Consider the following 22,443-nt stretch of genomic DNA (forward strand, 5'->3'; position numbering starts at 1 on the left):
GGGAATATAAACAGAAAATTGAAACTCACTGTGAGCTAATTTCTCTAACCATTAATTTTCTCCAAATTATGATTTGCTAGTATTATTGTGAGTGCATTGTAGATAATTTAAAAGGCACTGGGATTTAGGGCCGTAGATGGGAGCTAATGAGGAAGCTTCTGAGCAACTGGCGTGTGTAAAATAGGAAGTGTGGTTCATGAAAGGAAACCTTTGGTGCATAATGGCCTCCCTTGTGCACCCTCTGAAGGAAGGACTGGACACTGGGATCTGTTGGTGCAGGTTAGCATGCATCAGTTTAGCATATGGTTTCATTTCAATACAATATGTAGCTGCAAAGACAGAATTGGAAGGTGTATTTTTATGTATTGCATCTGTAAAACGTCATGCCTGAGAACACGATGTGACTTCCTCCTGGCTTTTCAGTTACATAAAACGCCAGTGCTTTTCAAGGGAGCTGCTCAGCTGGCTGCCAGTGAGAGGCTGCGTGCTCCATGTTGCTGTTCAGCTAATGAGCTTTGTGTGTGCCACGTGTGTGTGTGTCTGTGTGTGTTTGAAACAAGAATTATGCCATCAAAACTAGAACCTGACAGCATTTGTGAGTGCCACTGTGCTTTCTGCTTATTAAGATGGATTTGTGGAAACTAAAGGATGTGTCATGTTCTTGCTCCATTGCTGGAGGACCAGAATTCAAGTCCTTCACAGATCTAAAACAAGTAGCTGTTTTGTACTTTGACTGCCTCAGAGTCTCTATAGGGTGTAGTTACACAGTTTTATTTGCTGTTCAGAGATAGCATACCATATATAGACAGCAGGGAAGGATTGAGAAGGGAAGCATAAAAAAGCTTTTCATGTGTCTTGACAGTGCAACTGCCAGTGACTTTTTTGTAATGGGTTTAGGAAAATCTTGATGATTTTTTTGATCTCTTCAAGTAAGAATACATATTTAAATCAGTATATATTGGCATAGACTGATGTGTCAAAAGGGAACTGAGCTTCAGGTTTGAGTATACTAATAGTCTTGGTTTCTCTCTAATTTGTGTCTTTAAAAAGTTAATGTCTTAATGGAAGTCTCTTTATTTCATCATCCAGATTAATAGAGAATTGAATTGCAGCATGCTTTTGCTGTTTATGCATTTTACATGCAGTCTAATTGTGGAATAGTGGCTGAAAAATGTGATCAGGCTTCTTTATATTGTGCCTGAGGGAAAAATGAACAAAGTACAGCGGTTGCATGCACTGATGGCAACATTATTGCCTCATAATAGCACCAGGTTAACTTGTCTTATTGCTTGTTAACTTTGTAAGGAATCAATGGCTTGTGATAACTCACTTAGAAGTAAGAAATTGTGGGCAAAATCACTAGAGATATTGTGAAAAGGATGCATTTATAATACATCACCCTACTGTGTACTACTGTCTGCTTTGTTTCTGGGGGCAGTCCAGTAAAGTATTCAGTAAATTCTCCAGGCCTCAGTCAGTTTTATTGTGCTCTACATCACCTAAGCATGTATTTAAAACAAAGTTTCTAACCTGCCTAAACACACAGTCAAGTGGTACCTTGTTTTTACATTCATTCCAGTTTAGGCAGACTGTAAATAACAGCACCAAGAAATACAAGCTTCCCATTTTTGTAGGAAAGAGTGATTCTGTGGTCAAAAATGTGAGATGGACCTCAGGAGCAATGTGTGTTCAATTTCTGCTGTGGTTTTGGGCTTCCTGTGCTGCAACAGTCATTTTCCACCTCTGTTGTGATACTGTGAGATACCAGTATGCTCAAAGTAGTTCCTATTGCATAAAATGAAAGGGGTGCCTGTATGGTTGTAGGTTGTGGTCATTCAGTTAATTTAGTTTTATCTGCTGCAGTTGGTAGATAGTTCAGTGTTCCCATGCTTGAATGACCTAGCCAGTACAATGCAATTAATTTTATGTCTATAGCCATAGACAGTGCCTCTGCTAATTGACACTTCTCAACTGAATTTACCAGCTTCAGCAGAGTATGATGACTGACACTTCCACAACCCTGTGGCTTTCAAGCTGGGGCTAGTTCCTGTGTGCTCAAGGTAGTATGTGTGGCTGGTTGCAACCTTTGGCTGTTATTGTGGTCTAAGTCCTGAATGACCTCAAGTAGTGGATAATGGCATTTCTTCAGTGTGTCTGGAGATACTTATCACAGTCACCTTCTTTTGAGTAAATACTGTCTGTGTATTTAGTCATGAAATACATGCAAGCTGGCTGATGTACAGCAAATGCTGTAGTTGTGGCAACTTGGAGCTCAGCGCTACTTGCAAAAGCTGCTTGAGAAGCAGGTACTGGTCCCTGTCAACTTACATGCCTCAATGTAAGAATTTTGGAAGGCTGAAGGAGGCTGTAATAAACTTTTCTGGGAGGCTCACTTTTCTTTCCAACTGCCAGTGAACTAGCTAATAACAAGCTAGATGGATTGTTTGTTAACAATCTTCATCTTCAGTTCCCTATGCACATTAAGGTAGTCAGATACACCTTCTAGTATAATGAAATGCAAAGCACTGGCATGCAAACATGTAAACATCAAAAGGAAATTATGCTTGGAGTCTTATCAAACTTTTTGATATCAGCTGATGGTTTTTCTTTTAAGAGGTTTATGTGGACTATAATAAGCTTGCTCTTCTTTGTACGTACTTCCCCTAGAGGTGTTTCTGAAGTCCAGTAAATTTGAATGAGGAGTATGCGATCCATTATGTAGAAGGAGAGCGGGAGTTCTTATGTACTGATTGAGAGGAAATAGCTTTTGATCTGAGATGTGAGGTTGAGAAGACAGAATTATTTGCCTCCGTCTCAGACTTGCCCCAAACTAGAGCTAAACAGTAAATGCAAGGAAACTGAGAGATCTGTAATCCTTCTGCCAAGGAATGCATTTCATTAGCAATTTATGCATATATTGCTTATAATGGTCTCACATTTTTTCTGAAGTAGTTATTATATCTTGTCTGAGTTATGGTGCCTGGATGCAGTGACCCACCTTGTCCCTTGCAGCTTTTACAGTGAGTGCTGTGTTCCATGGTGGATGTGTATTTACTTTCCAATTTTCACTAGCATTTTTGGCATGGCCAAAGGTCTCATTGTGCTGTCTCTAGACAGGACTTCCAAGAAGGGCAGTGCTGTAGTTCTTAAGCAAGACCTGTACTACCTCTAAACATACCATATAACAACAAAATAATACAAGTAAGAAATAGCAGAGGCTGTTTGCTTCTTCAAAGCAAATTTTTCAGTGAGTTTTGTTTTGGATGGTGGTGGTGACCCTGAAGACAGGCTGTAATTAGTGGTTTTTAACACCAGTATAATTGTGTCTGTGCCTGGGGGAATTTTGGCCACTCACTTGCTGTCAGCACAGCTCCCCCTGTCATTGGAAGTTGTGGAGAGCTCTGACATGGTATAAAAAGCCCGGGAATTTTCCACCATGTTGCAGTGCTTATGTATAAGCCAGGGCTAGGTGACAACTGTGTGGGGAGACAGTGTGACGGTGAAAAAGCCTAGATTCTTTTTGTGGTCTCTGTAGTTGTTGCTACACACTGTGAGACTTATGTGATTTTTCCAAAATCAGGCAAGTACAGGCATACTGCTCATTATAGTATGCAAAAAGGGGAGAAGAAACAAGAGAATAAGTTAGAAAGGAGAAACAGTACTATACTAGTCTGCATGACAGGTGGGGCAGGGTGTTGAGCTCATTGCTCTGGCATGTTAAATGCAGTGCAAGATACTGTTTTCCCACAACTGAAAAAAACCCAGATCTGTCATTTGCTTGTGTGCACAGACGAAGGCTAGCATTAAATGTGTATGAAAGTTGCAACCCCGTGTCTATATTTGGTTGGGGAAAAAGTAACCCTTTTTTGTTGTTGCTGTTTTTACTTGGCTGTAAATCACTTCACGATCACTTGATGGACAGGCGGATGTGTAGTGCTTGGTTTTTAGCATAATGCTGCTTGTTGCTGGTGTGCTGGCTCAGGAGCGTGTTCGGGCACATGTGGTAGGTATTGGAACCATCCGTCCTTGGGTACCAATTCAGGCTGGGCCAGCCAGCTGCCATCCTGCTCAGCAGGCCCCTGGGCTCCCTGCCCCTCACCTTGGCTTTGGGCTGCAGTGGGGCCCTGGACCCAGCTGGGCTCAGTCTTTAGGTGTAGAGGTCCCCACCTGTTTCTAGAGCCATGGCGGTAACAGAGCCCCCAGCCCGGTTTCAGGAAGGCTGTGAGCAGACAGCTCTTCAAAACCCTGCATGGGATTTCCTGCGCCTTTTTTCACTCAAGTGTATGGTTTTTGTCTGTAACTTGAAGTAGTGCCAGGTTCACTCGACCCTGGGTGTTTTGGTGTTTTTGGGAGCTGAGGAAGTGCTTCCTTGTTGCTGCAATGAGCTGGAAGTGATGGGAAGGCTAATTACAGACCATCTATTTTGAGTCTTTTGCATACAAAGCCGCTGAAGATTAAATCAATGTTAAAGCAGCTAGCAATAGGAGAGTTTTAATAGTCTCTACTGTACCTAATTTAGGTTCAGCGTTACTAGGCCCTTGAGTTTTCTCCTCTCTGTGAAGTCTTGATCCCAAGCCTGTTAGAATTAATGAAAGATGGATTGTGTGACTGCTCTGGCAGAAATCTCAAAGTGGGGTTTTGGTAGTCCATCCCTTCACCTCTTCCTCTGAGCTAAGAATGAAATAACATTTTCCCCAAATTCTTCTGAGAGCTATTCTTTATGTCTTTGCTGTAAGGGAATAGAAAATACTCTAACTTTTATGGAGTTGACTTATTTTCCAAATCCTGGATGCAAATTGAAGTAATTTCTGCAATAATTTTGATTGGTTTAGGCCAGCTTTTGTAGAGGCCTTAGAAGTTATTTCCTCCCCTGGAAGTAGGATTTTAGTAAATTGATGTTGGAGTAGAACATTCATATATACAAGAGCTTTCTTTACATCAGTGAAAAAAGCATTGCCTGTGGTAGGAAAGAAAAGATGACTATAAACTTCTCAGTAAATGCTTTTATTTTAAAAAGTAAATATTTTAAAACCTCTGCTTTGTTTTTTTTGGGATTTTTTTCAATGAATTAATGAAAAATTCCATGGTGTGAATGACTTCTACCAGAAAATAGTGGTGTAATTTTTATAATCGCCCTGTTGACATACAGAGTCATGGGTCACCAGGCTTGCAGTTATGTAATTGATGAAAGCTGTACCTATCCTTAATAAGTGATAACCTGGAGCTGATAACCCATTATCAGGAACTTGGTGCTTGAATATCATAATTTCTCTTTTTTCTGGTGTCTGTGGCAGGGGTACACTGGATTTTTAATTTAAAATTTTTTTTTCTTGAATATCGAGAACATTGTTTGCTGATGTTCAACCTACTTTTTAGGCTTTACATTGTCTTCTTATAAGACAGATTGGATAGATTTGGTTTATATTGGCAGTGTAGTTTTACGAAACTCTGAACGGAACTTCTATGATTCTGTTTACACCTGAAAAGTAGCAGTATTCTAAGTGGTCTCCAGTCATTTCCTTCATTTGCTTAAAAACAAACAAACACTAGAACCATTTTCTTCCTTCCAGGAGAATTTGTAAATTATGACCTTCATTACTTGCATTTATCTGTTTTTCTAAGTTGGGATCAAAATTTCTTAGTGCCGTTGGTTAGGAATGGCACTCCCCAGTTTAATGTTCCCACTAAGAAGAAAACCATCCAACCACTTCCCCCACCACCTTCCTCCAAGGGAGAAAAAAGTCAGAGGTTAGGGTTTGAGATAAGAACAAATTACTGGAAACAGCCATGAGATAAGAAAACAGACAGTAACAGCAACAATGCTAATAAAAAAATTTATAGAAAGAGGCTGATGTGCAAGCAAAATTGCTCACCAAGCCCAGGACCAAAAACCAATGAAAGACAGACCCTCCAGCTGCCATGCTTTCCTGGACCAAAAGCCATTTCTTCTGGAAACCCAACCAAGAGTCCCTTATTTTTGCCCTGAGGCAGTGAATAGGCAACAGGCAGTGAACAGAACAACCCAGACACACCCAGACCTCATGGCTGCTGTGTAAAAATAACTCTGTACAGGCCAAAACCAGGACGTACAGTTATGGGTGGATTTTTAGGTTTGTTTTTCCTTGCCCTGAGAAGTTTTATGCAAGAGGGCTTGTAAGTGAAAATGCCATTTTTGTTTGTGTGTTGCACTGAGAATTGTGAAATCTGGGCCTGCCAAGCCCCTGAAGTAGCAGCACCCTTTTTTTACAGCCCCTTTTGATTCCCTCCTGCAGTGGGCTTAGGGCGCTTCATGGGGCGTCCCAATGCTCTTCACCTAACTCTTGTGTTGGAGGTGGTCTTGAGGATTTGGGTCCTCGTTTTATTTTATGAAATTTCTTGCTTCTGCTGAGGATGCACAGGAGGAGTTGCTGTACAAGATGGTCTGTACCTTGGCTCCCTTCTGCCATACAACCATGGGAGGACAAACTTGAAACTTTAAAGGGACCTTCTCAACCTTTCCCATAAACTTTGTGCTGGTAAACATCTGATGCAAAGCTGATGTTTCATTGTTACAGTTTCTGCACCTCTCCAGCTTGTCAGGACCTCCCTCCTTTTTCTGTTCAAACTGTGGCTGTAAATCAAGGATGTCTCACTCTCAGTGCAGATCACACTGCAGTTCTCCATGACCCCTCCTTGCACCTATTTGTTCTGTGTCATGCTGGTTCTGCGAGGCTGCCCGTGAAGATTAATTTGTCACTGGTGGAGGTCTGAACAGCCATGGATCTGGTTGCAAGATGAGAACCTTATTTTGTTTGTAGTTGATGTTTTCAAATAAATACCAGTCAGCTTTCAGCAATAATGAATTTAGTGCAGGAATATAGTATCACTCAAGCTGATACAACCACTGGAGCTTGTAAACTGTGTTGTTAATTAGACCATGTGTTTTTGATGGACCTTTAAAAGCTATTAAAATTTACATGTTGGAGATTGAAATAATTAGTTCTCTTTCACATGTTTGACAGATTTGTGAATGTCATTTTAAATTTTTTTTTCATGGTTGGGCTGCTTTGAAATGTATCTAGGAGGAGAATCTGTATATTCTTCAGTGATGTGATTGCCTTGTACTTGTTGAAAAGATACCTTTATTTTCACAAAACTGGGTGGGGTTTATTCATAAAGCTTCCACGGCTGTAAGGAAAGAGGCTTACATTTGAAGATGACATTTAAATTCAAAAGCACACTGTGCTGATGAACAAGAGGAAGACAGTTTCCCATTTAGCCAGGTTGTGAAAGAGCTCTTTGGGAAGCACAGGTGTAATCCCCAGCATGTAATGGCTTAAAGATAAAAATCCTCCCCTTGCCTATATATTTTTGCTTATCAACACACAACGTGACTGTTAGAGAACAGTTACTTCAGATCTTGCATGTCTTAGAAAAGCAAATAAAGACAGTAAAAGTAAGAATTTGTGCTTAGTAATTTAGAAAACAAATAATTTTATTCTGTTTCTGATCTTCATTTATAGCACCAGCAACAAGTGGTGCAGGCTGTGGAGCGTGCCAAACAAGTGACCATGGCAGAACTGAACGCAATCATTGGGGTATGTGGTCTTTCCATTTTAGCTCTGATAGTGTTTGTAAATAGCTTTTCTTTTTCTTTCTCTCTTGCATGAACTCATATCCATCAGGTGGGCAAAAGTTGTGGGCAGTGGTGAAGTTCAGTAGCTTGACCTTCATAAAAGCTGGTTACTACCTGAAGACTTTTGCTTGCACTGTGCTAAGAAGACTAATGGGGTAATTAATGTCTGTGTTGTATCTATTCCCCAAAGCAGACTCAGTATTTGTTTTTTTCCTGTTTTTTTGTTGTTGTTCTATTTAGGTAACATTGTTTCCTTTGCATACCACCTGCCAGTCTGCTTCTGCAGCCATGGTAACAGGTACCCTTGATGATAGACTTTTTTCCCCATCCTTGCTGTCCGCATCTTTTTCTGCGTGTTGGTTCAAGACTCTGAGTATTAACCAGACTTTTTATTTTTACATTAAAAAATAGCTGTTACTTTAAAAAAACAAAAAAGCACCCATGCACCAAACCAACCAACCAAAAGACGCCCACCAAAACCAAAATACCCAAACATACAACCAAGATGGGCAGCAGAAAAACTCAATCCCCACTGTGCTTATAGGTGTCCTGCTCTTAGTCATCTATAAATACAGGTTCATGGAGCCCCTCTTGTAAAGCCTTTGCTGACAGTGGTGTTAGCCCAGTACAGAGATTTTATAGGTGTGGGCAGCCACAGTGTTTATATTTTATAACTGGAGAAGAGACATAACAACAAAAACTCTCACTGTTCACACTACATAAAATAAAGGTGAGAAGTCATAGCTTAATAACACATTATTCTCTTGTATAATTATGCAGCTGAAGCAAGCAGTTGTTTTAGTTATTCTAATGAAGACTCTACAACTGTACTTTGTATCTTCTGCATCCTCCCAAATGCTTTTTCTTTTGTGTATAGATTAAACATAAAAGTATTTTTCTTTTTTTATTCAGTGTATCAAACACACTTTGAAATGCTAATTATTCCATTTACTTTCATTAAAATTCAAATTGCTGAATGAAGATGTGGATAAGGGTCGCCGAATAATCAATCTGAAGTGAAGATATGGCTTCAATTATGCCTCTGTCTTTTAACAAGGAAATCAGGACTTTCTGATCATTGCTGACAGTAGTTAAGAGCAGCGGTCTGATTGTAACTTGTTTTTAATAGGCTATTTCTAACTCTATTTTGTATACCTCTGACCACAAGAAAGCACTGGTAGTCAATTAGAAATTATAAATGGAAAAGAGTAACCCTTATTTCCTCTGAAGTGCCCGTTAGAAAGAAGGGGGTGAATCAGAGCACATCGTGTAGAATCATGAATAACATTTGTTGTATGTCTATTATGCTCCAGTGAGGAGAGTGGGAAATGAATAATTTCCCAATTAGTTTTCATTACCTAACCAAAAATATTGCCTTTTATTAACATTCTTTGCATAAAGTAAGTAGCTAAAGGTTGGCTTCTTTGTTTCTTTTATACGTGTGTGCTGCAATGTGCATTTGTAGCGTGTGTGTGTATGTATGTAGCATGTGTGGTTTTGTATGTGCATACTCATACTTCACAGTCTATCTGTGCATGTTTTTGCCATTCACCTTTGTTTCCATTAGAGAGACTGCAAAAAGAAATTTGATTTCTAGTAAAGGAAGCAAGTACAAAGTGTGTGATGTTACAGATACTGGCCATCACACTAGTTATTTAAATTTGTCCTGCTTTCATGAACCACTAAACCACAGAGAATAAAAATAAACAGATGAGACACTTGTCTGGCAGCCTGTCAGTAATTCTGTTGGTCTTCCCCCCAGCAGACAGAAGTAAATTTTCTTTTCCTGTCTGAATTTATCTTTTCATGTCAACTGAAATTCTATTGTCTGAAACTTCTCTAAACTCTCAGACTTTGGTTTTGTGCATCAAAGTCGGCCAGCCCTTGACTCCCTCACGTCTGATTTTTACCTGCCTTTTTTTTGCTCAGCTGTTTTATGTTGACTTAGGAAATACTGTGTGTTCTTCTTTAATTTTAGAAAAACAGGAGCAATACAGACTGAAATTGAGTACTCATTAGGTTTATAGATAAGTAATCTCATCCAGTCTTTTAGTGATTAATTTTTTTAAAATGGAATAAACAGGAGCGCAAGTTGTCTAATAAGCTTAAGATCATGTTGCAAGAATCTCACAACAGTGTTATGTCTGCACTTAGAGAGATTTAAAGTCTGAAAATGTAGCATGAGGCTAGAAAAGGCTTACTTAGGCTTACTTTGTCAAGTGAATAAAATTCATAATTTGTAAAGTGAATACCAGAAAAATAAAACAAAGAACATAGCTGGGTTTTTTTATGTGTCCAATTATGTTGTCCTATGTTATTTTTCTTTTTAGTAAGTCTGACAGAGTTTGTGTTCTTTTAACCCTATGGTATTTTAAAAAATTCCAGTGTTTGTTTAACCCATTGAACCCATTGTGCATCAGACAAAAACAGAAGCAGTATTTGGAGGTTTTGAAATGAGATTGTAGCTTAGGTCTCTCTTTGTTTTGCGGGCATCCTGTTTGGTTCACCTCACTCACACTCAACTCTCTCTGTTCGAACAGAGCAACTCTGGCGCTGAATTAAAAATGCATGCTACCAGAATGGAGTGTGGCACAAGGAAGGAATTGAAGGTGCACAGATCATACCTCTCTTTGTGTTTCACATGTATATATTTTTGTATGAATGTGCTCTGATTTAATGGAATCTGATGAAGCACCTTTTAACTTTGCAATATTATTCTATCTTCATTGGTAAATGAACCAAATCACTGATCCGTGCAGTTTAAATGCAAAATACTGAAGTGAGCCCAGAACCCAGAGAGACTGCCTGTTCTCTTGACAATAAACTAGTTATGTTTAATGGAATGAAACAGAGTTATAATGACTTCTTTCACAGGTCATGTTCAGTTTAAAACTACTGATGGGCTCAAACAAGTTAAATATCATCCATCATCTTCTGGAGAGATGCAGTGAGAAAAACTAAACCAAAACTAGGCATATCATAAGCATGCTGCTGGAGGACGTTAAATCTGCAGGCAGCCAGGGTCTACCTCTGGTGCTTGCCATGGGCAGTGTGTTGCAGCATTCTTGCTCAGGGCAGTCTGTAGTGCACATCCAGAGCTACTTTCTAGGCAGGGTGTTCCAGGATGAGCAGTGTGATATATCCAGTAGATCTTGTCATGTGTCGTGCTGCCGTTTTTTTACATTAGAATCTGCAAGATTGCACTGTTGGAACAGTGCTCAAATCATAGGCTTAAATCAGTAATATGATCTAATTAGGAATGATGTTTTCATTTCCTGTATTAATAAATTGAGTAATCTAACTTCCTTAAAATGTTGGGGTTTGTTTTCTCTAATCCATTATACTATACAATTGGAACATGCTGTGTAAGTATGGTTACATTTTAATAAGGGAACCAGGGAATTGACTTGTAACTTTTTAGGAATTTTGTCTTTTTAAAATAGTAGTTTTTCAACTGCATGTGGGTAGTAAGGCAGAAATGAAATGTGCCTGCTTATCACATGGAGAGAGATAAATGTACCAAAAACTTAAGAACAGGTATGTGATGGTGTTCAAAGAAAATGCAGTTTAGCACAAGAAATGCTGAACCTCAATTTCTAGCAGTGACATTTTAATGATAGGAAGTCTGCAAAATTATTTGCCATCAATTGTGAAGGCAATAACAAGCCTTGGTGGTTTTTCACACCCTCTGTGTTAAGTGCTTTCAGAATGACAGCGTAAACTGTGTTGGAGAACTCCAAGGAAGTAAAACTGATTAAAATGTTCATGCTTGAATGGTGCTGATGGAATAGTTCATTTGGACTTTCTCTACCTCCTGCAGCTCAAGCTGAAATATTAAAATTCAGTGAATTTAAATCTCTCTCCCCTCAGCTAAGGAAAAAAACATTACATTTTAATAGGTTTTAAACTCATAATTCATTGGTTTGGAGCAGCCCTATTAAATCTATTTAAATATTACGTGTATTACTAAGGAAGTGATTGAAATAATTCTTTTTCTTTACCATTCTATGCATCTCAGTGAAAAAAGAATGGCTTTGGTTTAATTTTTAAGCATTTTGTTTTAGCATGCCACTTTAATTATCTTCTTAAAAAATAAGCAAATGGCAGTTACTGAAAGAAAGGACTCCTTCTGTCTTGTCACATATAATTACTATGTTAAAACGTTTTTCTTAAATGCACTGTTAGTCACCATTTCTACCCTGTATTTGAGGCCAGGGTGTTTGTTTGACCCATCTCAAAAGGTCCATAATTTTTGTTTACTTTCAAGAGAGTGATTGTTTTACAGCTCTGGAGAACAACAGCTGTTTAGAAAATAGGCACAGAAGCCTCTGTGTGGAGAGAAAGCAGTGTGGTGCAGATAAGTACACACAACTTGAAATGGAGAGCTGGCCTCTGTGCCTGCCATGATTGCCGTGCTGCCTTGTCTAGGGCTGCAGATGCCAAATGCTGCTTAACATGCAGAAGCATCTCCTCTTCCTCTCAGATGGTGGCTTGTTTCTGGCTCATGTGACTGCGGGTGCTGTGAGGATTTTCTACTTGAACCAGTACACTCAGTTTGTATGGAAAAGTTGTTCCTGCTCAGGTGTGTGCATTCAGAAATGGTGGTGTCAGAGGATGAGCAAGGCCAGTTAGAACAAAAGTGTTGTAGCATGGGGACAGCAGTCACTTCTTTTTCCAGCCCTTCTGTGTTGCTCATTCAAGGTGTGATAAGCAGTGGTTGAAGTTTAAATTCTGTAAAACAAGTTGGTGGTCTGCTGTATATTGTACACAGGTTGTTAAAGTAGGACAGCAGAGTTTGACTTATCAGCTATAAGCTTTGAATTGTGTTTATTTGTGTACCCTAAAGAAATGTTAAAATTCATTGCTCTCCATTTAATTACTCTTGTTTGCTGATTTTTTATTGAGTGGTGATATGGTGCTGCAAGTATTTTGATCCTCTCTAGACCCTTCTTGATTTGCAGAAGACTTTTGGGTGAACACTTTTGGTTTTGAATTTTTCATCTGAAGGCTGGCTACGTTAAAGACACCCTGTTTTTTGGTTGCAAAGAGGTGTTTTTGAGGAATTTATCATCTTGTTCCTTTATTCCTATGTGTCAGCCTCAGAGAGAGCCTTGAAGGTGAGGTCTAATTTAAATAAATCTCCTCCATATGCAGTGTCTTCATTTAAGGAAACTGAAAGTTATCTTTTTAGGGAGTTTTGAGGGAATTAATTGGAATGTAAATATTTTCCAGGTTCCATATTTCTGAGGATGGATTTTCGAGTGGGCTGCCACCGTCTTCTGCTTTTTGTCCTATTTTCAGTAGCTGTGGTAGCTAGTTGAATTGCTCTGTCACTATATGAGCAGTCAGTGGTGTTGCAGTGTGAAGTGCTGACCGCTTACAGCATCTCACTGCCAATATGCTGGTGCCAGGGGCTCGTTCTGCTTAACTAAACGCGTGTGACACGAATGTTGTGGCGTGCACATCTCATCAGGCAGAAGAGCTGATGTTGGCCTCCGCGTTTCTCAAGGCTTTACAAATGTTGGTATCAAAGCTGTGTGACCACTGTATCTTGTTTTTTAAATTAGGGCTAATCAGTGCAGATATGAAGAGTCTTGTGGAGAATTTTTGTGATATTCTGTAACATGAACATAAGCAATATTTTATTTATGACTTACACTTGTGTGGTTTCACTTCACAAGTAGAAAGCAGACAAAACTGTTGCCAGCAAGATCTGTACTCCAGTAAGGGGAAACTGTTGCCAACCATATACAGATGTATTGTGTTCCAAGTTGGTCTGTTATATGGTGTGTATTGCCTTCAATGATAACTTTATACCAGTTCTCTGGGGGGGGAAAAAAAAAAAAAAAAAAAAAAAAAAAGTCTGTTAGGTTTTAAAGTATTGTAAAGACAGAGGTTTTCCAAAACTACTTGACTGCAAAATCAGCAATGTTTATGTACTCAGTGGCAATGCTGTCTATTTAAATAGGTACCCTTACTGTACAGTATGGCCTAAAGAAAGGTGCTGTTGTATCATGGTTTCATACTACAAGAGTTCTGATACCACCCCTAAACAAAGTCATGTATTTGCCACCTAGACTTCATCCCAACCACACTTTGTAGGCTGCTGCCTACAGCAATGAATGAGGACCAGAAGTGTATTGTAGAGTGGGTCAGGTAAATGTTTGCCTTGCTTCACACGGGTGAATAGTACTTTTCATGTCTTCAGTCTTAAATGTTGGACTAGAGCAAGGGCTCTATTGCTTAACTGGGATGGACACTAAAGTACTGCATAAGTAGAGTATTTCAACATGTTAAGTCCATTGATGAAGAAGGAATTTAGGAGGTCTTACACTGTCTGATATTTCAGAATGTTTGATTTTTATATAGCAAGACAGTTGATGAATTATTTTATTACTTATTGCTTGGTGAATTCTTCACAGTCATGTCCTTCTGTATATGAATCCATCACAAATACTGATGAGCCAACTCAAAGAATGTCTGTGGAACAGGGGTCTACTGCTTTCCCTGTTATACTTCTTAAAGAGGCTAAGACCAAGTGGTCCTTCCACAGTCTTGGGGCTGCAACTTAAATCCAGGTGATTTGATCCTTGTGAAGACCTTCCTTTATCAAAGCCGCTGTATCTAGGAAACTGCACTAAAGCAAAAGAATGCACTTTAAGTTTCGGTTACCTGGCTAATGGGCACTACATTAAAGAGGCAGAGCACTACATCTTGCAGTGAAATCTGCTTGGAGAGAGGTAATGGTATCCGCGTGTTCTAACACTTGTGGGAGGAGGCTGCTCACCTCTGAGAAGAGCAAGCAGTCCTCTGCACAGGACCACAGCTGCACCAGAAATGGCCATCTTTAAAGGCAAAGAAGGGGTTGGAAAGAATGGATCAGTCTGTGCAGCCCAGGTTTTTATTTCAAGGAAAGACAGTTTGCTGAAATCCAGCACAGTGTGTACTTGTGTGCTGTAAGCATGAAGATGCATGGTGTTTGCACTTAGAGTTAAGGAATCTCTGCTTCTCAGTAACTGATGTGTAGAAATTTGACTTGGTAAGGATTGACTTGATAAGATGCAGTAGAGAAATATATCTGTGAGATGCATAACATGCATCTATTTTATATTGGTATTACATGTCTCTAAAACCATACCTTGTGAGGAATCCTAGAAGTGAATTATAGTTGCCACATTTAAAAGCTCTGGTAATAGAACTGCATATAGATTTAGCCACTTGAATCTCTCTGTGACCAGTGCCATTGCTTAACTTCTAGCTTTTATTGTTTGATTTGTGATACATCTCAAATGGTAATTTTTTCACTTTTTAGCCCACGGTTTCAGAAACTATTTATTGTGGTGACCCTAGAAGATTATTTAGAAGTTGGCTGGGAGAAGCACAGATGTTACTCTCATTTCTAAAGGAAAGGACCAAAATTTACAAAGTCCCAATAGAGATGCTGTCTTTTTACTGTTAGTCCAGAGAAGAAAAAAAAAATCTCTTCCCAGTGTCTATGGATAGGACATTAGTGGAGCATTTGGTAAATAAGGTACCTGAACCAGTGTGCACCTACTTAGCCAGAGATTAATTTTACCATTAATTTTACCATACATAGCAGAAAACGCAAATTTGCTGCCGTTGTTATTTTTTACATTGCTCTTTGTGAAAAGGTTTTGAAGCAGAGGTTTGGTATGTCAGGGCACATATGACACCACTGGCAAGGCCTTTAGCTTACAATTTGTGCTTTCTGCCTTCTCTGGCAGATGTGGATTTTCTTTACCTTAAATAGAAATTGATGGGGGAGAAGGAAGAAGGGAGTTGTAAGTTGTGTGATTTATGTGGGAATTTCTGCCCTTTATTAAATGACAGTAGAAAGTGATTTTGAAGAGTTTTAATTCTTCCTCCCTCCACCTCCAGTGTGAATTGAGGGAAAGTCCTACAATCAGAAGAAGGAACTACTGAACTCTAATACTGTGGGATGGTGAACTTAGCCTTTTGCAGAGGACTAGGTTTCTCCCTTTATAAGATTATGTCCAATTTTTGGCCATGGATCTTTTATTTGTTAGTAGGTTATATTAATTTTTTGTCCACTAACTGTGCTGTTTCTCTGGGTGAAAAATAGTTGTTAGAGTGCAAGGGAGGACAAATGGTGAAACATGTATCCTGACAGATGTTCCCATATATATGATTAAGAACGGAAATGTGCTCTGCATATATTGCCTTTCATCCCACAATATGATTTGGGAGATGACTTTTTGTTCCTAGATCACTTAAAAGATCTTTGAAGCAATTTGTAGAGACATGATTCTGATGGTTTCTTTGTTATTTATGTAGAAGCCCTAAATGCTCCTCTTCTGATTAATGACAGCTATTGATTTTTTTCCTTCCCTTTAGTTTTGTCAGTAGAGCTTGCTTTCCTTCTGAGGAATCAGCATCCTCAAAGACATAAATTGCTGAATCTTAGAGAGCAAGTAGCATGGCATTTGATTCTTACCAAAAAAAAAAAAAAAAAGAAAAAAAAAAAGAAAAAAGTATTGTTGTTACCCTTATTATTATTACTAGTCTGCTCCTTATTCTCTCTCCTTTTTCATCATTTTTCATTCTTAATCCTAGATTTTTTTAAGGTCTGTATTCATTCCCCTTTGTGAACAGACACATCCAGATTTTCTAGTAGATCAGTTGCATCTGAGCACTTTAAAGTTTTCACTAATTGCTGATACATTTCATAGAATCACAGATTTTTTTTTTAAAGTTGGAAAAGACTTCTAAGATCATTGAATCCAACCATCAGACCAGCACCATTGTGTTCACAATTAAACCATGTTCCCAAGTGCCACATCCAGAAGTTTTTCTGAGTACTTCCCCAGGTATGGTGGTTCTACCTCCTCCCTGGGCAGCCTGTTCCAATGCATGACCCTGTTTTCAGTAAGGAGGCTTTTCCTAACATCCAATTTAAAGGGCACAACTTGAGGCCGTTTCCTCTCATCCGATAGGTAGTTGCCTGGTAAAAGAACCTGACTTCTGCTGCAGTAGAGCCTCCTCTCAGGCTGTTGTAGACAGTGTTAAAGTCTCCTGAGCCTGCTTTTCTCCTGTCCAGACAGCCCCAGCTGCCTTAGCCACTCCTCACAGGACTTGTGTTCTGGACCCTTTCACTTGCCCTGTTGCTCTTCTGTGGAGACACTTCAGCCCCTCAATGTCTTTCCTGAACTGAGGGGCCCAGAACTGGACACAGAACTCCAGGTGTGGCCTCACCAGTGGGAGTACAGAGCAATGATCCCTTCCTGGTCCTGCTGGCCACACTATTGCTGATAAAGGCCAGGATGCCATTGACCTTCCTGGACACCTGAGCACAAGCTGGCTCATGTTCAACTGCTGTCAGCCAGCACTCCCAGGTTTTTTTCCACCAGTCGAGTCTCCAGCCACTCTGCTTCCAGCCTGTAGCACTGCATGAGGCTGTCGTGACTTGGTCTTGTTGAACCTTATACCATTAGCCTTGGTTCATTGATCCAGTCAAGAACCCTAAGCAGAGCCTTCCTGCCCAGCGTGGTGTCAGCTGCCAGCTGACTGAGGGGACACTCAATCCCCTTGCCCAGATTGTCAGTGAGGATGTTCAGGGGATTGAGCTATCTTCAACACTGAGCCCTGGGCTGCCAGCTGGTATAACTCTAATCATAAGCACTGTGGCCCCAACCATCCAGTCAGTTTATACCCAGCAAAGAGTACAGTCATCCACAGCATGAGAAGCCAGTTTCTCCAAGAGAATGCTATGAGAAAAGGTGTCAAAAGCGTTACTAAAGTCCATGTAGACAACATCCACAGGATGTGGAGGATGTGCCTTTCATAAACCCGTGCTGGCTGGGCCAAGATGGCCTCTGACCACCACGTCTGTCACTAATCCTTGTCTGTTCACAAACAGCAGGTCCAGTGGGGCACCAGCCCTTGTTGTCTCCCTCATCCTTACTGTGTCAGGAAATTGTCCTCTAGGAACCTCCTGGACTGTTTCCTCTTTGTTGTGTTGTATTTCCAGCAAACATCTTGTAAGTTGAAATCCCTTATGACAGGAAGGGCCTATGATTGTGAGAATTCTGCTAGCTGCTTATAGACTATTTCATCTGCCTCTTTGTCTTGGTGGTCTGTAGTAGGATTTCCATCAGGATTTTCTTTTTACTCTGGGCACTGTGATAATTTTGAAAATGCTCACTCTCCCTTTAAAGAGTAAGTGTAGTATTTTGTTCTACTCTGCATCAGTACCGCTGCTTATTTACGCAAACCTATTACATGGTATGTATCCATATAGTTCCAGAACCATTCCACTGGAGGAACTGCTATATGATTCTCTTTGTGGGCTGTTTTGGTGTCTTGTATCATAACATCATAAAAACTTTCTTTTGTTTTTTAAATATCTGCCAGCAGAGAGAGAACAGTACAAAGGAAGTACAAACGGTGCAGATGATGTCAAGGGTGTGAACCAGGCACAACAGATAAAAGTTCATATCATCTTAAGTACACTCGTAACTCTGTGTGAGGAAGAATTGCCTTTGGTTTTCAAACCACTGACATTGATATTATGTACTCTTGAGCCATTGTTTTTATGTCTTTGTTTCCTCTTCATCTTGGGTTTTGTTTTCTGTATATCTTACTAATGATTCACTCTGAGCAACCAACCACATCCCTTAACTCGTTTCAAACAAACAGGGAAACTATTTGATTCAGATTTTTTGAAGTCCTCTCCCAGCAGTGTTGCAGTACGAGTAGTGAACATGTGTAAAAATATAAGAGAGAAAATAACCTTTTGAGACATTTTGTTTGTTTGTTAACATTAGAAATGTCTTCAGCTCAGAGTAGTATATTCAGGTTGTTTGAGTAATGACTGTGACTTCTCAGGGTCTGTAAGAGGGAAAGTGGTAGATTACTGCAACACAAGCTGCTTGGAAAGTATCCAGTAAAAACTTGAACCTCTTCCAGGAAAATAGGCTTTGAATGTGCTGACTATAACAAGAGAGGATTCAAAGCTAATTTGTTAGTGGGTTTGTTATCACATTTTACTTAAAAGTTGATCTCTTAAGATGTGGTGGGAAAAGAATTAAGCTGAGCATCAACATTTAGAATGGTGGTTCTAAAAATTACTGTTGCTCAGATAAAAACCTTCAGCAAATCTTTTTTACTTATTTGTGTACATGTGACTTTGGAGTTATTTTATTCCTTACTCTACACAGCCTAGAAGAAGATACAGAAAAGAAAATACCATTAGTAGCAGCCAGATGTTATCTTTATTTGACGTGTGTTAATGTGTTTTGAAAGCTTTACTTCAGTTTTTACTACTCAGCTGATTTAAATTACCATCTTCCTAAACTTATTACTAAAAAGAATGCAGTCTTCTTTTTTGGCTTCTTTCTGATTGCTGTGTTTACCCTGTGCTCTTATATTTTGTGCGTGTGTTGAATGCTCCTTAAAAACATTGCAATCTGTTTTGTAATTCCATTGGGTGTATTTCTTGCTAGTAACTGTTCATGTTTTTATCTTCAAATAATTCTGGAAAATTTACAGCATCATAAAGTCTGCCTTTCCAAGTTTTCACCTATTATGCATTAATGCTGAAGATGTATGCTTGACTTTACGCATCCTGTAGTCAACTGTGATGGGATTGTCTGAAGTTAACCACATGCTACACATGCTAGGAGTTCATAAATAACATGACCAAAGATAAAAAATTATAGAGAAGATGGAGAAGGGGAAAAGAAGGCATTACAGCAACTTCAAAAAAATTATGTAGTTGCTCAGTTGGCTCATTTTCAGGCTTTCCTTGCAAGTTTTTAAATTGTGTCAAGTTTTATGATCTAAATTCATGCTACAGGCAGAAACAAGTGTGAACTTTCTTCCCTAGTGGAATATTTCTTTGTGTGGAGAGTAACTATCTCCATACTTACTTCTCCATAACTGTGGCATTTTGATGACTAGAGGAGATCACCCTTTTTACCACTTGGTAGCATTAATCTCATGCCCAGTGGGCTGAGGAATTGCCCATTATTCTATAACTTTCCATTTAAAGAAATAGCTGCATGTAGGCCACCTGATGCTCACCAGTGATGTCCATAAGCAATGGAAAAACAAAAGTCAAGCTGTGGTTGTAGGCATTTGAATACAGCAATAGGAAATGACAGAGATGTCACTTCATCTTTACCTTCTTGACTAAGCCTGTTAGCAAATAGCATTATTAATTATGTGATTATATACTTTTATTTCCTTTTCTGCTTATATATTTTGAGAGCAAAAGCCTACCCAGTGTGTTTCACTTGAATTTGCTTCCTTTCTGGTTTTGGACCAGTGCCTCATTTTTGGTGTTCAGCATTGCTCCTTATATTGGAGGAGGTCATAGTCTCTCCCATGCCAATGCAGTCCTAGTCCATGATCCTCCTTCTGTTGTTGAAGTTTTACTCCTACCCCATCTAACAGTATGCAGCAGTATTATCCTTGTGTGGCATAGGATGTGGTGCTATGCTGAAATTTTGGGTGTTAGCTTAGACTTACTTTGCAGTCTAGTTTTCGTACCAAAGCATTTTCTTTCTGCTGTTACAAAGTGACTTAATGACACTAAAATTCTGCTGTATCAGTGAATGACAGTCACTCCTGAGGCCATGTTCTTACTAGATTTCAGGTTCCCATTACTTCTAATGGAATAACTTGGTCTCTTCAGAAAAGTTCTCTATGGCAGGAAGGCTCTGGGTTTGCTTTTTTAATTCTCCACTCTCTGCAGTTATTTTGAGAGCTCTCTGCAATTCAACTTGCAGTGCAAACACTTTGATTCTTGGGCAAGAGTGACTGGCGCAGTCCAGCTGTTCTGGGTGATCTCAAGCTGCTAGGCTACTACTCTTAAAGACCATATTATGTCTGAGTCATTAATGATATTCATTACATCCAGGCTCCAGTCTGTGCTGTTGTCTTGCTGAGCTATGTAGAGAGGTTCCTATCAAAGAGAAGTAAAAAATGGTATTACATTCACAGTGTGGTTTTCTTCCAGCTCTTTGGAAACTATCCTGTGTCAATAGAGGAGGTCATATAATGCAAATTGGGAAGGTCAGTAGGCGGATCTGTATGGACTGTACAGTAGAGTGTAATGAGTGTTCTTCTTCAGTTGGCAGTATAATAGTTAACAAGGGGAAAGCTCACTGTTGATATTCTCAGGCTCTTCTCAAAGTCTTTACTTTAAGCCACTGGCAGATTCAGACAAATCTTCATACTGTGGTTTACAGCACATTATCAAATAGGAATAGGAAATTCCTTGTTCAAAACCAGGTAGCAGAACACAGATTATTCCGTTCATCCCTTTTCTTTTGCTCATTCTTCTCCTCCCTCCCCAAGTCAGGCATGCCAGATTGTTGTAAGGCAGCCCCATTCAAACCCTGAAGCTAAACAATACACTATTTTCTCTTGCTTTGTTTCATTGTAGTTAATTTAATATTCTGAAGAATGAAGCATACTGCCATAAGAGCATCAAGCAAGCAAAAAGGGTTTGATACGTTCTACAAGAAGGAACACCTGCTGGAATGACATGGGTTTGCAAGCAGGAAAAAGATTTACCCTTTCCTTCTTCTTCCCCTTGGAAGAAAGTTATTTTTGGGTTTTTGTTCATTTGGTTTTGATTTTGGTGTCTGCCTCCCACCCTCTTCTGTAATTTTATTCCCCCATAGCTTTCTCTTAGATCATTGACCTATTTTCTCTAGTACTGGTCTGGATTACATGATGTGTGCATGCCACTGCCAGTCTGATTCCACTGCATGAGGTTTATTTCCAAGCAGTAGAGAAGGATCTGTAGTTTCAGGGTGGGGTGTCAAGGGAGCTATGTGTAAAGTGTGCTGCAAGGATTATCTAGTGTGCTGTGACTTGCATCCTTTTACTTTCAGCTCTCTCTTATATAAGTAAGTCTTAGAAGTTTAAAGTGGAATGGTTTTATGCAAAGGAAGTTAAGTTTTTGTTTCTTCTAAAGTCCAGTGTACAGACATGCAGGTGGGAGAGAACAATCCTAGAAGACTTAGGATTTGACTTATCCTGAGCAGTAACTGCTTGAAAATGAAAAGAAAATTCCAGGGGTAAACTGTCCTTTCTGTGAACACTAATTAGTTGGATGGTTGGTGTGTAAGCCTTAGACCTGAACAGATTTCTCTTGGGGTGTATTTAACTAAACTTTTTCACCTGTTTGGTTTTTGTTGTTGGTTTGTCAGGGGGTTTTTCCGCTGCCTTTCCAACAAATAGCAACAGTCTATCTACCCTACATTGGTTAGTATAGCACAGAGCTTGATGCAGCCCTGGTTGAGGTCAAGCACTCCGATTTGAGCCTCTCAAGGGCTTTCTCTATGTGTTGCCAGTGCACTGGTAAAAATGACTTTAAACTCTTGTCAGTGCAGTTACTGGTGCATGCATCACAGTCCCACTCAAATAAACCTGTCACAACACAGAGTCAGCAGCTAGAGAAGAGTACAAGGGCAGATCTCTACCTTTTCATTCGAGCATCACTAAACGTGCACAGAGTGCCCAATTATTTCAGCATTATTGAGCAAGCCTACAGGAGGACCCAAGCCTTGCTACATTAGATTTTCTTTAGTAATTTGCTCAAGTACCACTGAGGACACTTAAAGGGCTTAAAATGGTGGCTGCAACCAGTTTCCTTTTCTGGATTGTTAATTCAGGTTTTCTCTTTCAAATTAACTTTCACTGCATGCTGTGCAGTAGCGCTGGGAGAACTGTTTAACACTAATTTTCTCAATTTTCAGCTTTTTTTTTATTATATAACTGTTTTGCAGTTACATATGTTTTGATTAGATGTGTACATGGTGTGTTTCTACTAGAAA

General features: G+C 39.5%; 1 protein-coding gene across 1 annotated transcript in view; it reads left to right on the top strand.

Moving 5' to 3' along the window:
* Positions 1-22,443, top strand: part of TLE4 (TLE family member 4, transcriptional corepressor) — a 95,869-nt gene that overhangs the window by 32,076 nt on the left and 41,350 nt on the right. Inside the window, 1 exon segment of the mRNA XM_041396282.1 lies at positions 7,503-7,577. Within this exon segment, the coding sequence (XP_041252216.1) occupies positions 7,503-7,577 (75 nt within the window).

The sequence above is a fragment of the Onychostruthus taczanowskii genome, unplaced genomic scaffold (genome assembly GCF_017590055.1).
Source record: "Onychostruthus taczanowskii isolate IOZ18803 unplaced genomic scaffold, ASM1759005v1 scaffold129, whole genome shotgun sequence".
NCBI classification, from domain to species: Eukaryota; Metazoa; Chordata; class Aves; order Passeriformes; family Passeridae; genus Onychostruthus; species Onychostruthus taczanowskii.